This window comes from Pyrenophora tritici-repentis, chromosome 1, assembly GCF_003171515.1.
Source record: "Pyrenophora tritici-repentis strain M4 chromosome 1, whole genome shotgun sequence".
NCBI classification, from domain to species: Eukaryota; Fungi; Ascomycota; class Dothideomycetes; order Pleosporales; family Pleosporaceae; genus Pyrenophora; species Pyrenophora tritici-repentis.
This window is the reverse complement of record NC_089390.1, coordinates 5,854,519-5,868,617: the sequence shown is the minus strand read 5'-3', so window position 1 is coordinate 5,868,617 and position 14,099 is coordinate 5,854,519. Positions and strand designations below refer to the sequence as shown.

Below are 14,099 nucleotides of genomic sequence, written 5' to 3'. Positions count from 1 at the left end.
ATGCATCGGTTGAGTATTGCCGAGTATTGAAGAGGCAGGTACCAACGACAAGATGCGTTTATGGATCCGTTTTGACAATCGCCTGTAGCCATGGTTTGTCGTGCCTTCCCGCTCCTCTTTCCCTTTTTGGGTCGCAGCTACCTACTTAACGGTTGAAGAGAATCTTCTGTATACCTCCGTGATACGCACTTGCTCTTACCTCTACTCTTCTGTTCCTTTCACAATACCCTCACCATGACAACCCAAAAGACGATGCGGGCGCAGCAATATGACGCAAGAGACAACAAACTCCACCTCAATGAAGTATCCATTCCCCGGCCCCGCGAGCACGAGATTCTGGTCAAGATTGGATGTGCCTCTCTCTGCCACTCAGATGTCATGCACTTTGAGCCCAACGACCAGGGTCTCATTCTCGGCAAGAACCCCGTTACCATTGGGCACGAAGGCACGGGCAGGGTGGTTGCAACAGGATCTGGGGATATAGCCAAGAATTTCAAAGAAGGCGATGCAGTAGGGTTTCTCTGCGCGGTCGACTGTTGCTTCGAGTGCTACGCTTGCAAGAACGTTCACAATTCATGGTGTGTGACAGGGCAGACAAACATGCAGGGCTTCAGTGCGGATGGGTATTTCGCAGAGTATGCGGTTGTGGATGCCAGGGAGGCTATGGTGTTGCCTGACGAATTGGACCCGAGAGAATCAGCGCCTCTTTTCTGCGCGGGTGTAACAGCCTACCACAGCATAGCAGACTGCGAACTGCCTCCCAGCTCCTGGGTTGCGGTCATTGGATGTGGCGGCCTCGGACATATGGGCATCCAATACGCAAAGGCTATGGGCTACAAGGTCATCGGCATCGACATTACAGACGGAGCGATTGAAGAAGCCAAGAGCTGTGGCGCAGATTACACCTTCAACTCCATGACTGACAAGGAGTATAAGAAGAAGATCAACGAACTGACTGGTGGCGGTGTCCATGCAGCCGTCAACTTCACGGCATCCAAGAAATCCTACGATGACTGTCCTGCGATTGTCAAGGCTGGTGAGGGTATCATCATGGTTGTGGGGATTCCGCAGCAGCCGCTCGAGTTCAACGGGCTGGATCTTGCGTTGGGAAAGTACAAAATTAAGGGATCGAACAATGGAAGTAAGTACCGATATTTTGTCAGACGATGAGCTTGAGACTAATGGTCGTGTTCAGCATGCTACAATATGAGGGAGGCTATCGAGTTCTCGGCCAAGCACGGGATCAAGCCGCATATGACCAAGTTTGAGCTGGAGGATGTGCCGAAGATGGTGGAGCTTATGAAAGGTCACAAGGCGAAGGGACGGATGGGTGTCGTTTTTGATGATTAGGTAGATTCGCGGTTGGAAGGACGAGCATGGAGATAGTTTTATGTAAGCCAAGGCTAAACTCGTTCTTGACGGACTTCGGCACCGTTGCAGACATGCAGCCCAAGTAGGAGCCAGCCCTATCTGCGGGTTGTCAGGGCAACGCATCTGGATAGGGTCATCGCGCTCTAGCGTCCCCTTACACGTGCAAGCCCCGCCGACGCTCAAACACACCCACTTTCAGCATCAACGACAACAGGTGGGACAATTCCTTGTCTGTCTGCGATTTCGATACCCAACTTTTTCTTCTTTCTTTGTGATACCCCAATTTACCCGCAGCCATGGGTTCCGACGACCTCATCGACTTCGAGGTTATCGAAAACCAAAAGGAAAACATCCAGTCCCTCCCCAGCGGACGCTCCGCCAGAGCACTCGCACAGCTGTACACGCCGCCATTGACTTCCGCCCCTGGTCAAACGGCATCGCCGTCGCAAATGGAGGATGCGAACAGCGCGGCCCGCCTAAAGTTTGAGAAGGAGCTCATGGCCATTGACGACTCCGACGACCCCCTCGATGTCTACGACCGCTACGTCAAGTGGACGCTAGATGCATACCCCTCGGCACAAAACACGCCCCAGTCAAAACTCTGTCCGCTGCTCGAGCGCGCTACGAAGGCGTTTCAGTCATCGCCACAGTACAAGAACGACGCGCGCTACCTCAAGCTATGGCTGCACTACATCCACCTCTTCTCCGATGCGCCGCGCGAGACATTTGCATACCTCGCACGACACAACATTGGCGAGCAACTTGCGCTATTCTATGAGGAGTTCGCCGCTTGGCTAGAAGGAGCCGGTCGCTTTACACAGGCAGAGGAGATATACAACTTGGGAATTGAGCGCCAGGCCCGCCCAGTCGAGCGCTTGATCCGCAAATATGGCGAATTCCAGCACCGCTTCGAGAGCCGTCCGCAACAGGTGCCTGAGCCGACCAGCCCCGCATTGCCTGCTGTTCGGCCAGCCCTTGCGGCCAAGACGGATCCGTTCGCGGCTGCTTCAACAAGCCCAGCACCACAAGCGCAAGCTCAGCCAAAACCTGCTGCGGGCGCATCTCGTTCCGGCAAGGCGAAGCTGGCCATCTTCTCTGACGGCGACGATGCGGCGACACCCAGCTCCAAGGGCAGCATTGAGGGGTGGGACAACATTGGATCGCTCGCAGACCGCAAGAAGGAAAACACCACGGAGGCGCGGCCTTGGGCTGGCGAGACTCTCAAGGTTGGCAAGAAGAACACGGGCGTTCCGAAGATGCAAATCTTCAAGGATGAGGTGAGTTGAGCTCCCACTATCAGCCCCTCCGTATATTTACGATCACAGGACTAATTGGTGGGCGTTTGCCATTCATGTATTCAGACCAAATCAAAACTCAATGACCAAAGTGTCAGCCCCCATCCGTTGCGTGAACATCAACAAGCTGTCAACCCAAGAACAGGCAGAATCGAAAGAGTGTTTGTTGATCTAGAAAGTGTCTATCCTAATCATGAAGATCCCATGTCTGAAGAATACTCATTTGAAGAGCTACGCGCTAAATACAGGGGCTGGATGGACTATGACTGGGTTGCCATCCGCCGTAAAGAACAGGAAGAGGCTAGGAAGGTAGCAGAGGCTGCAGTCGCTGCTAAACAACCTAAGTCTAAGCCCGCGCCTTTAGCGCCCAAACAAGAGCCCGAGCAGCTCCCTAAGCCCAAGACCGTGCCTTTGAAGGGCAGTGTGGACGATGACATGGGCAACGACGAGAACGCGCCACCTTCACAGGCTGATGTGGATAAAGCAAAGGCTGCGAAGAGGGCCAGACGTGAGGAACGTGCCAACAGGACGAGGAAGATCAAGGTCATGGAAGTCAAAGAGGTCCGCGGGGAGACACAGACGAGTAAGCACTGGTTTGAACATTTTGCAAGCTGTATGCTGACACACTGTAGTTCAAGCGAACTTAGATTCTCCTGCAAAACCAAAGATACGGAGAAAGAAGACTGGTCCAGAACAAACCATGACTCTGCATACCAAGGAAGCTATGGATGAGATCTACGATATCTTCAACGAGCCACTGAAGAACGCAGACGAAAACGTATCGGAAGTTCAGAGTGGTGAGGAGAGTACTGAAGACGATGAAGACGACTATACGAGTGAGGCTGAAAGTACGGCTACTGGCCGCATGTCTTGCGCTGGGAGCGAGTTCGGTGACGAGACCACGGTTGGTGGTGACTTCACGCTTGGGACCAGAGTGCTCAATACCGAAGATGACGATGACGATGACGATGACGATGACGATGAAGATGAGGAAGAAGACGAGAACGATAACAACAACGATAATGAAGACGCTAGTAGTGGGGATGACACTGACGTCAAGAGTGCTTCTGCATGGTCTGACTTTACTGAGAGCAAACATGTACCAAGAGATGAACAAGATGGATCAGGCGACGAGTCGGAGCATTCTAATCAATCTCAGGATGAGTCTTTTGACGAAATATCACTTGCAGATATTCATTCGGACGAGCAGCAAGATCGGGAAGTGGTCACTCCTACATCGCCCTCAGGACCAACCTCGTTACCCACTCGCTTTGTTCCTGTTCCGCCCGAGGACTACAATCCAGCCATGCGGCCCTATAGAGACCCAGTCCAAGCTGCAAACAATCGACTGCCTTTCATGACACCTATTGTAGAGAAGACCGAGTCGTCATTAGGAATCGCCACTGGTCATACACAAAAGGACTACTGCCCAGCGAAGACACCTTCTCGGTCAAAAGGTACGCTTGCCATCCTTGAGGATGATGACGAGACTTGCAGCAGTCCTTTTGCAGACCTCCTGTCACAAGTTATTGACGGTCCAGGGAAAGTCGCAAAGTTGGCTTTGACTGAATCGAAACCCGTAGCGCAAGACCCCAAGACCGAGCCGCAACGGAAAGTATTAGCCACCAAAGACGTCCCAGCCAAAGTGCAAAAGCTCGATGGCCCGATCATCAAGGATACGCAGTGCAATCCTGTAGATGAAAGTATTCGTAAGATCATCCTACAAGAGATTCAACCACCGCTCGACAGCTACGATGGCTATTATGCGGACACTGAGGAGTGCTATGGAAAGGGCGCCGATATCCGCAAATACACGAAATCGGTTAAGGGCAAGAGTGCGACCGAAAAGACTATGGCAAATCCTTGCTGTTGTCCTACACTGAAATTTCCTGGCACAGACCGAACGTATACTATCAAACGAGAGCTCGGCAAAGGGGCTTTTGCTCCGGTGTATCTCGTCGAAAGCAAGGATACTGATGATGAGGATGAAAACAAGCCTTCGCAGATGGGGAAAGGCGAGTTTGGTCTGAAGCGCAAGGATCTAGAGGCGATCAAGATGGAAGATCCGCCAACACCATGGGAGTTTTACATCATGCGACAAGCCAAGCGACGACTAGGTGTCTCTCGAGCAGCTGACTCTATTGTTCACGCATATGAGATGCACGTGTTCAAAGACGAGTGTTACCTGGTTGAGGAATTCCGGGATCAAGGCACACTCCTCGACTTGGTGAACCTCGCACGAGCAGAGAACGGGGTGATGGACGAGCAGCTTGCCATGTTCTTTACCATCGAGCTATTCCGCACAGTCGAGGCGCTGCACGCCAAGGGCGTAATACACGGTGATCTCAAGTCAGACAACATTCTCGTCCGTTTCGACAGTCTACAAAAAGACGAACACTGGGACTCTGAGTACAAGCGCGATGGACGCGACGGTTGGTCTGCCAAAGGTATCTCGCTCATCGACTTTGGCCGCGGCATCGACATGAAAGCGTTCAAGCCCGACGTGCAGTTCATTGCTGACTGGCCCACGACCGAAGCCGACTGCGCGGAGATGCGCGAGCTGCGTCCCTGGACTTACCAGATCGACTACTATGGCCTCGCCGGCATAGTCCACAACCTCTTGTTCGGCAAGTATATTTCTACAGTCGCTGAGCGCGGCGCGACTCTCGGTGCGGGTGCGACCAAGACGTACAAGATTAAGGAGAGCCTGAAGAGATACTGGCAAACTGAGATTTGGCACGAGTGTCTGGATCTGCTGCTGAATCCGCTGATGCATCTTGAGGGCGAGGAAGAGGGGAAGCTGCCCGTGTTGAAGGGGATGAGGGAGGTGAGGGAGAAGATGGAGACGTGGCTTGAGGGTAATTGTGAGAAGGGTGTTGGTCTCAAAGCGCTCGTTAGGAGGATGGAGGAGGCCGTGAAGCGGAGATGAAGATGAGGTCTTTAATGTGTGCGTGCAGGTTGAGCTGCATTAGGAGGAGTTATTGGAGGCTGGACTTGAGATACTTTTTATGTGCTATGATACTTGTTGTTTTGATACCCATTGTTTTGATAGCTGTGTTTTCCTAATATGGCAAGTCCGACATGATGTAACGCACCGCCGCAGTGTTTATGGCGGGGTGCGTCCGTGCGTAGTAGTTAGGTGCCTGCCTAGGTTGAACTCGCGGCGAGCTTAATCACCTCCGCCGCTACCTACGTAGGTACCGGGTAATTGCTTTGCTCTTACTCGTCTTCTTTTCCGGTTGTTTGTTTGCGCTGCATTCTTCTTGTAGCCCCCACAATCCTACTACAACCAAGGCCAGTATTCAGAGACAAGGCAGACGACTGCAACCAAATACCCCACATCACCGCCCTCGGCGTTAGCTCTCTGATTCAATCTACTGGTCATCTCCACAGACACAACCATGTCGGCCGGACTTCTCTCTCAACTGCTGAGCTCCCCCTTACAGTTAAGTGCACCTGAGGCAGAGACGAGGCGTGAATACGATGCAAATGCCCGCACTTTCGCCACACAACTTGCCAACGTGCCTACAGCACAGTGGTTGAAGGGAGCAGACACAGATCAAGATGTGCTCGTAGTAAGTCGACCTCGGCACAATATAGCAGGATTTCACTAATCATATAGTTAATTGACCCCGCGGTCAACTCAATAGGATACGCCTATGCTCTTCGCCACCGCATCGGCACCTTATTCGACAGAAGGAATATGCCCGAGGCGCTGCAGCCTGGAGGTGCAGTGTGGAACAAACTAGTACTGTTCTTGGAGACGGCAGATCCTGTGCAGCTGCGATATGTTGGAAGGGAGTGGAGAACATTGGTCGAGTTCACAGAGCAGATTGCGCGCGCGTGTGGATCAGTACGTTGAGGGCATTGTATCACGACGCTAGGGAAACCATACTGACAACCACAGCCTGGCCTCGCGATTGCACCGATACGCTCAGCCATGACACGACTTGATCCTACCACCGGCACCTTCACCTTGTTCCACCTCAGCTTCATCCAGCTGTGCATGGAGACGCGATCGTACGCGGCCGCCGAACCGATACTCGATAATCACATCCATACTTTGCCTACGAAGATCCCTATCGTGGTCCGCGAGGGTCTCGAATACTCTGTTCCATGCGCAGATGTCACAAGCAGCGGGGAGTACATCCACTTGAGTTCTGGCCACACTGATAAGATCACTTTGGCGGAAATTCAGGAGTACTATGTACTGGGGGCCATGGCATATCTCGCATTACGTCGTTTCAAGAAAGCACAGCACTTCCTGGAGCACGTGCTTGTGGTTCCTTCGACTAATACTGCAAACGGTTTTATGTTGGAGGCGTATAAGAAGTGGGTGCTGGTGAGCTGTCTAGTCCAGGGACGGGTATGTAAACCTCGAGTGTGAGCATTTGGATTGAGCTAACAGGGTAGATGGGCACGATTCCGCGGACAGCCAACGGTAATGCCATCAAGGCGGTTAAGGCAGCGTCAAAAGCGTACGAGGCGCTTGCGGAAGCGTACGGAGAGCTGGACAACATGTCCAAGCTGAAGGCTCAGACGCAAGCTGGTGCTGAGATTTGGGCAGAGGTATGATAATGAAACGCTATGCGAAGCATGCCAGATTTGTTTCATCAAGCGCTGACAGCTCGGGTAGGACGGGAATAGTGGCCTCGTCACGGAACTCAGCAACAGTCAGACGCGGACCTATGTTTCGCGGCTGTCACGGACTTACTCGGCGATACCAGTCTCAAACATTGCCACCCACCTGGGCGCTACGACGGACGAGATGGTGCTGTATGTCGAGAGTCTGATCAAGGATGGCCATCTGAACGCGTGCTTGGAAGAGACGGACTTGTCGGATATAGGCGTGGTACTACGTTTCTACCTGGATCCGACGCAGGGACCATTGGCCAAGAGCGAGAAGCAGCAGCAACAGGCGCTGTTTGAGCAAACGATGCGGACAAATAGGCTTGCGGAACAAGTCAAGGACGCCGACTACCGCCTGACATTGACCAAGGAGTACATTGAGAACCAGAAACGCGTGACCAAGAGGTCGGGACCGCACGGCGATGTTATGGACACTGCATGGGATGACAGCATTGACGCAGAAGAGGACATAATGATTGACATGCACTGAATGGTGAGGGCGACAAGTCATGATAAGCAATTGGAACATGCATGTGATTTGGATGCATTACGAGGTCATTAGACATGTTTGCGGGATTGGTAGCGGTTAGTGCTACTGGAGTAGAGTGTTTGGGGATGCGAGGCATCCATGGCGCGATAATGGCAATGCATGAAACGCTTGCAGTGAAGAGCACAGGCGAGCATGGTGTAACCATGGACGGGTGCGAGGACACATGGTGGACAGAGGGACGAATAGGGCGATGCAGACAAATAGGGAGCATTGCAAATAGAGCAATACATGTCACGTTGGCCGTCGGAAGTGGAGGGAAAAGAAAGCGAAGCCATGCATGCCCAATGAGGTAGGCAGACGAAGTTTTGCACGTGTTGTTTGCTTGTTCAGATGCTTGTTCGCAGTCTAGATGCTTTTCGTGTCAGACGTCGCGTATACGCACAGCACAGGAGGTTAATGTGTGGGGCGAAGAAGGGGCAGGTGAGGATTTCGGGCGAACAGCGGAGAGGAATTCGGTAGTTTGGGGCGAAAGATGATGGTGGTGAGTGGTGATGATTAGAGAGGATCGACCATGGTGCTGGTAGGGCAATTTGGTAATTTGGTAGTCAGGCATGGCAGGCGGCAGGCGGCAGGCAGCAGGCAGCCGGCAGCAGGCAGCCTGGTACCAAAATGAAAAGGTCCAAGGGAGAGTCGGAAAGCCGGAACCATGCAGCGCGCGTGGGAACGGGCCGACTCACGAATGATGATGGACGCAGACGCTCCGTCGTCGGGCTGGCCGTCGACAGAAAAGGGTATCGCGTCGCCTTACTTTGCATGCAGGAACAGCCAAGGCGTGCAATCAGCGGGGAACACTGGCGGGACGAGGGCGCAGGCTGCCTGTGCTGCCCAGTCTGCAGTCTTAGTTTTTCGCACCCGCACAAGTGGTGCAAAGGGTTCGAAAAAGTAAGGCAACATGGCAGAGTAGGCATGGCAGCCATGGCAGCCATGGCAATTTGGACGCGGCAATGGGAAAGTCAGCACGGCAATTGGGCGTGCATGGACTAGGGGCACAAGTGCGTGTGGACGACAGCCACTTTTCTGCTTGCTTTTGGTAGCCTGTGCGGCCAAGTTGGGGAAGACCGGCAAAGACATGTGCTGCAAAGAAAGCATGGTACGGTATGGTACCATGGTCGCACTGTCAGTGTCGGGCGCGCGCATACATACGGACCGGCGACGGCCTTCTGGACTGCAGTAGACGCATGGTAATATCAGTCAGCGAGTCAATTGGAAGAGGGGAATACGGGGTTGTAAGGCGCAGGAAATGAGACGGGAGGATAGGGAGCTGGTTTACGGGCTTGGGAGAGAGGGGCGGGTGTTCGGGGGGGAGGGGGGGGGTAGGGGGGCAATTGCGTGCAGTGTCGTTCACTTTTGGGCAGGGCAGATTGAGCCCCCTGCACCACTTGCACCGTCCAGGGCGTCCTGGGCTTGGGGCTTGGTTTGGTTTGGGCTAGGCTGGTGTTGGCCGTGGTGAGGGCGCGGGCAGCTCCAGGGCTCCACATTGCGTCCAGCATCTTTCGTCTGCGTCTCTCTTTACTAGTCTAGGGGTCTGGAGTACTACATGCTACTACTGCGAGCACATAGACAGGCACAGCACCACGCCCGCCCGTCGACCGCCTTTGCTGCCAGGCCGCTGTCCGCCGTCCGCCCACCGCCCACCGCCCACCGCCCACGCTCCACTGCATCTTTCGGCCGCCCTGCCTGAGCGCGTTCCTGCTTCGGCAACCATGCCTGCATGCGCATTGCATTAACCGCTGGCTTGGCCTGAGACACGCAGCCTACACCAGTCTGTGTGGGTGCCAAAAAAGACACGATGAATCCCCAGAGCGACCTGCTGCCGCCCCACGCCCACGGCCGCAAGTCGTCGCGCAGCGGCTCCATCTCGTCGTCGTCGGTCGTCACGGTCAAGCGGTCAGCCTCGCTATCGCTGGCGGCACCGGACGCGCACCTCCCGGACCCATCCACCAAACCCCACCCGCGAGCCACACCGCCGCCAGCCCAGGCACGACGGCGGAGCAGCGCAGCCAACGGCGCAGCAGAAGGCATTGGAGCAGAGAGGGATCACCAAGCATCGGGCACCTTGTCCACCACAAACGGCAACGTGAACCGCTGGTCCCAGAGCACCGCGGGCAGCACCCGTGAGCCCGACCAGCAACACTACCACCACCACCACCACCACCAACAACAACAACACCACTATCAGCACCAGTACAGCTTCTCGCGCAAGCTGAGCCTCACCTCCCAGAGCCTCGTCAATGGAGCTGCACCGCACCCCGTCTCGCCCCCCCCGCACCGCCTCTAGGACGCAGGCCGCTTCTCGCTCGCCCACGAGTTCCCCCCCGCGCGCGCCCGCGATCCCCCGTATACGATTCTTCTTCTTCTTCCTCACTCCAGGCGGTGACGGCAGCACCCGCCCCCAGGAAACCCTCGCTGGGCCCAGTGCTGCTGCCCTCGTCCGTCTACGACCCAAATACCCCGACGAGCGCCTCGACGACCAACTCGCCCTCGGCATCCAGTCTCTTCACCCCGACGCTAATCACCGGTTACCAGCAGCGGGATTATTTCAACTCCAAACCCGCCCCTGTGCCTCAGCCGCAGACGCAGCGCCCGCCCTCGCGCACCCACGTGGACAAGGTGCTGGGCAAGTCTCCCCTCGGGTCGCCAGGCCCGCACGACGCCGACGCAAGGTACGAGGTAACTCCGGGCTCAGCTCGGCCCTCTACAGTACGACCGCCTTCGGTCGCTGCAGCGGCAACTCGAGATTCCGCCCAAAAGCCCCCACCCACTGTAGGCCACAGGCAGATCGCCTCCCGCGACCATTCCCGGACGCAGAGCAGAGAGCAGTTCCGCAGCGCTAGTCGCACCCAGGCCCGTAGCCCTACCAGAGAACACCTGCGCACCGAAAGCAACGCCAGCGCCAGACTGGAGGACGGCTACCAGGGCACTCCCCCTCGCACCCGCGAGCGGCGGGAAAAGGACAAGAAGACAATGTTGTCCCGGGCCCTGCAAAAGGCAAACACGGCCGTCCTGCTCGACAATGCACAGAACTTCGAGGGTGCCATGGAGGCGTACGAGGATGCGTGCAAACTACTGCAGCAGGTCATGATTCGCAGCTCACAGGAGGAGGACCGCCGGAAACTGGATGCTATTGTAAGTGTCATCCTCGGTCGCCATTGGCCGCTATAGGTCCGACATTATACTAATCCAACAAATTAGCGGGTTACATACACCAACAGAATAGAAGAGCTACGCCGTCTAGACCCTAGCTATACCAACAACAGCGGCAAGTCATTACCTGCTCGCCCCATGAGCGGGGAGTCGCTGGACGAACACCGCTCAATGCTTATGCTCGACGACGACGAGCCCGCAGTGATCCACACTGCTTCTGTATCCCGTATAGTCAACGACCCCTCTGTATACGACAACCCCGAGCCCGAGAAGCGGGCCCCCTCACAACAATCACTGCAATCACAACAACTACCCTTCCGCAAGGGCCTCGAAAGTCCTCGTGAGTCAGTCATATCGACCGCCATTCGGGATGTGCAGAGAGGCCTCCAAACTCCACAATTCAATTTACAGCCTCCACCTGGCCGACTGGCCCCTTCCGCATCCTCTGCGCGCTCCTCCGCTGCAGAGTCGGCAATGGACCGCATGTACATGCCTCCGCCGCTGTCGCCAAACCGGTCAAAATCACCACTCCTCACTTCCAAATCGGATCACGAATCAAACGAGCCCAGTCGGTTACTACAACCCGAGCAGGCGGCTCAGGGGACCCACCGACGAGTGCAGAGCAACGAATCAACATCATGGCTGGACACCATAGACGAATCCGGGGGATCATCGTGCTCGTCCTCGGTACATTCATTGTCACCAGAAGGAGTGCGCCGGAAACACCTACGAAACCCAAGCGGAGGGACCGAAGCAGAATTTGACGCCGCGCTCGATGCTGCCGTCGAAGCTGCGTATGATGATGGCTACGAACCTTACGATGACGATTTATCAACGCCAGGCGATTTGATAGCGACTAAACTGCGAAATGTCGAACTAGCAAAGGAACGCGTACGTGAAGCAGAACGAGAAGAGGCTATTTTGGCGGCCAGATATCGCTACAAGGAGACACAGCTCCGGAACGATGCGTTACCCCACGTACGCGAAAGTGCCGAGATGAGGTTCAATGACGAGGCGGACGAGGAAGAGCGGTTACTAGATGAGATGACTAGGGAGTACATGCTAGATGGCTTTGACTTTGACCTACAGACCAAGTCATCATTACCCCGCCAGTCTGACTCGAGTGGCTTTTCTGGAAGCACGTACAACAGCTCAGTGTCCTCGCACAGGACGACGGGTGGAACGTCGCTCTCCACGGTTGCAGAAGTGATACACCCGCCATCAAAGCAGCCTCCCGTACATTCCCCTCCCGCAATTCCTGCTCCATTAGGCGCCTTGCCTGCCTTGCCCCCGGTCCCGGAGACACAAGCAGCGCAAACGATAGACACTGCAGAAATTACCCCACGGCCCACTACCGCAACCAAGGACAGTGCCTCGGTACGGAGTCGCAGACTATCAGGACAAAACGCCAAACAATTAAAGATCGAGACATCTGTACAACCAGTCCCACCCGCGCCGCATACCGAGAAACCCCCGGTACCACCCAAGGAGGTCCCAACAGACCTTCCGCCCCAACCCAAGTCTGCTGCCGCATCTTTCAACACTACCAAGCCAATACTGCCTGCGCTATCGCAAGTCTCCCAGCAAGCCGGTCTCTCGGCCCCATCACCGCAACCTACCCTCTATAGTCCCGCAGAGACTATTGCCACTGTGTCACCAGCTACGCCAGCGCTCAGCTACGCCGCTTCCAACGACCCCGGCCTTGTGCCAGGTTCGCCCAAGACCGGAAAGACGTCAGCGCTAGGAATCAGGAAGAACAAGTCTTCTCTTAGTCTAAAGCAGCGTAATCTGTCAATATCCAGTCCCGATGGCTCGGATGTGTCCATCGGTACGCCGCTCAGCACTACCTTTTCCATTACAGGACGGAAACCAAGCAATGCCGGTCTACCGCTGCCGACCCCGAGTCTCCCCACATTCAACGTCGATGGACTACCGAGCGGAGGGATGCACCTGTTCGAGAGCGATATCCACTCGCCTTTCTCACCTGGGTCGCCAAGTCCAGCAATCACAAACGCACCGATACCTCTTGAGCCGTGCCCAGATTCGTACCTCCTCCGACCGTTCTGGCTAATGCGGTGCTTCTACCAGACGATTGCGCATCCCCGTGGTGGATACCTTTCGACCAAGCTCTTCATTCCCCGCGATGTCTGGCGAGTCAAGGGCGTCAAGTTAAAGAACGTCGAAGACAAGATTGCCAACTGCGACATGCTGACAGCTGCTCTGCAGAAGCTAGCTGCTGTAGACATGAACGACGCAGATGCCGTCTTGGACGAAATGAACTCTCTGGAGACGATACTCGACCAAATACAGACTGTGCTCGCAAAGAAGCTCGGCAACGAAGTCGGCCTACAATCAGTCACTGCCCTTTTCAAAGACGCAACTACCGTCGGCGAAGGGGCCGCATCTACGGACGGCTTCGGCAAGGGCTCGCATGGGTCGCAGGAGGCACCCAGGGGCGCCGTGGCACAGGGCAAGTCTTATCTCGCTTCCTGGCGCAAACTCCGTTCCAAGAACTCTGGCGTCAATCTCGCGGGTATGGCGGGCGGTGCAAAAAATCCCGAGGTGCCCAAAGATACGCTCGTCATGGCAACGCTGCCTATGACCAATCTACCTACGATCCGCTTCGCTAAGAGAGACATTTCTGGTGTCGTGTTTGAGGGCCCGAATGCGGGCTACATGGGTTCCTTGGCGCGCTTGTTTGATGCAGTCCAAGTACTGGGTAAGTTTTTCTCCTTCTTCCCTTTCGTTTGATAGGTGAGGATATTTTATGTTAACATATCACGTGCTTTTCAGATCAAATCGCCCGCCAAGTCGAAGACCCAGGCCTCAAACACTCATCCCCCACACACGTCGGTCTCGAACTGTCTGCCCGCCATGCCGCAGAATTCTTCGGCTTCTACATCTGTCGCTTCGTCCTTACCGACGTAATGCTCATGCTGGATAAATTTATCAAAAGGGGCAGTGAGTGGGTTCTGGTTTAAAACCGGAAAGGAAAGAAAACACATTTTATATCCTCCAAAAGATTGAATCAGAAGACACTTTTGCTGCTGTTGCGAGCGAAAGACAAGACAAAAAAGAAGCGAGAAGAAAGAAGAAGCAAGAAAGAAAAG

The 14,099-nt window shown here is 55.0% G+C and overlaps 5 protein-coding genes across 5 annotated transcripts; all 5 read left to right on the top strand.

Annotated features, from left to right (window-relative positions):
* Positions 1-234: 234 nt before the first annotated feature.
* Positions 235-1,350, top strand: PtrM4_023060 (AdhP, Zn-dependent alcohol dehydrogenase; the record flags this gene model as incomplete). The annotated part of the gene is made up of 2 exons (XM_001932091.1): positions 235-1,141; positions 1,196-1,350. The coding sequence occupies 2 exons, from the start codon at positions 235-237 to the stop codon at positions 1,348-1,350; spliced, it is 1,062 nt and encodes a 353-aa protein (XP_001932126.1).
* Positions 1,351-1,667: 317 nt separating this feature from the next.
* PtrM4_023050 (mitotic spindle checkpoint component mad3) lies at positions 1,668-2,657 on the top strand (the record flags this gene model as incomplete). Its single annotated transcript, XM_066103552.1, has 1 exon — positions 1,668-2,657. The coding sequence occupies one exon, from the start codon at positions 1,668-1,670 to the stop codon at positions 2,655-2,657; it is 990 nt and encodes a 329-aa protein (XP_065965754.1).
* Positions 2,658-2,870: 213 nt separating this feature from the next.
* On the top strand, positions 2,871-5,595 carry PtrM4_023040 (SPS1, Serine-threonine protein kinase; the record flags this gene model as incomplete). The annotated part of the gene is made up of 3 exons (XM_066103551.1): positions 2,871-3,249; positions 3,299-3,570; positions 3,826-5,595. 3 exons carry the CDS (start codon positions 2,871-2,873, stop codon positions 5,593-5,595), a joined length of 2,421 nt encoding a protein of 806 aa, XP_065965753.1.
* A 472-nt stretch (positions 5,596-6,067) lies between these two features.
* Positions 6,068-7,785, top strand: PtrM4_023030 (PAM multi-domain protein; the record flags this gene model as incomplete). Its single annotated transcript, XM_066103550.1, has 5 exons — positions 6,068-6,241; positions 6,289-6,519; positions 6,574-7,032; positions 7,080-7,235; positions 7,303-7,785. 5 exons carry the CDS (start codon positions 6,068-6,070, stop codon positions 7,783-7,785), a joined length of 1,503 nt encoding a protein of 500 aa, XP_065965752.1.
* Positions 7,786-9,634: 1,849 nt separating this feature from the next.
* On the top strand, positions 9,635-13,970 carry PtrM4_023020 (MIT multi-domain protein; the record flags this gene model as incomplete). Its single annotated transcript, XM_066103549.1, has 4 exons — positions 9,635-9,959; positions 10,067-10,971; positions 11,038-13,708; positions 13,783-13,970. 4 exons carry the CDS (start codon positions 9,635-9,637, stop codon positions 13,968-13,970), a joined length of 4,089 nt encoding a protein of 1,362 aa, XP_065965751.1.
* Positions 13,971-14,099: the final 129 nt, after the last annotated feature.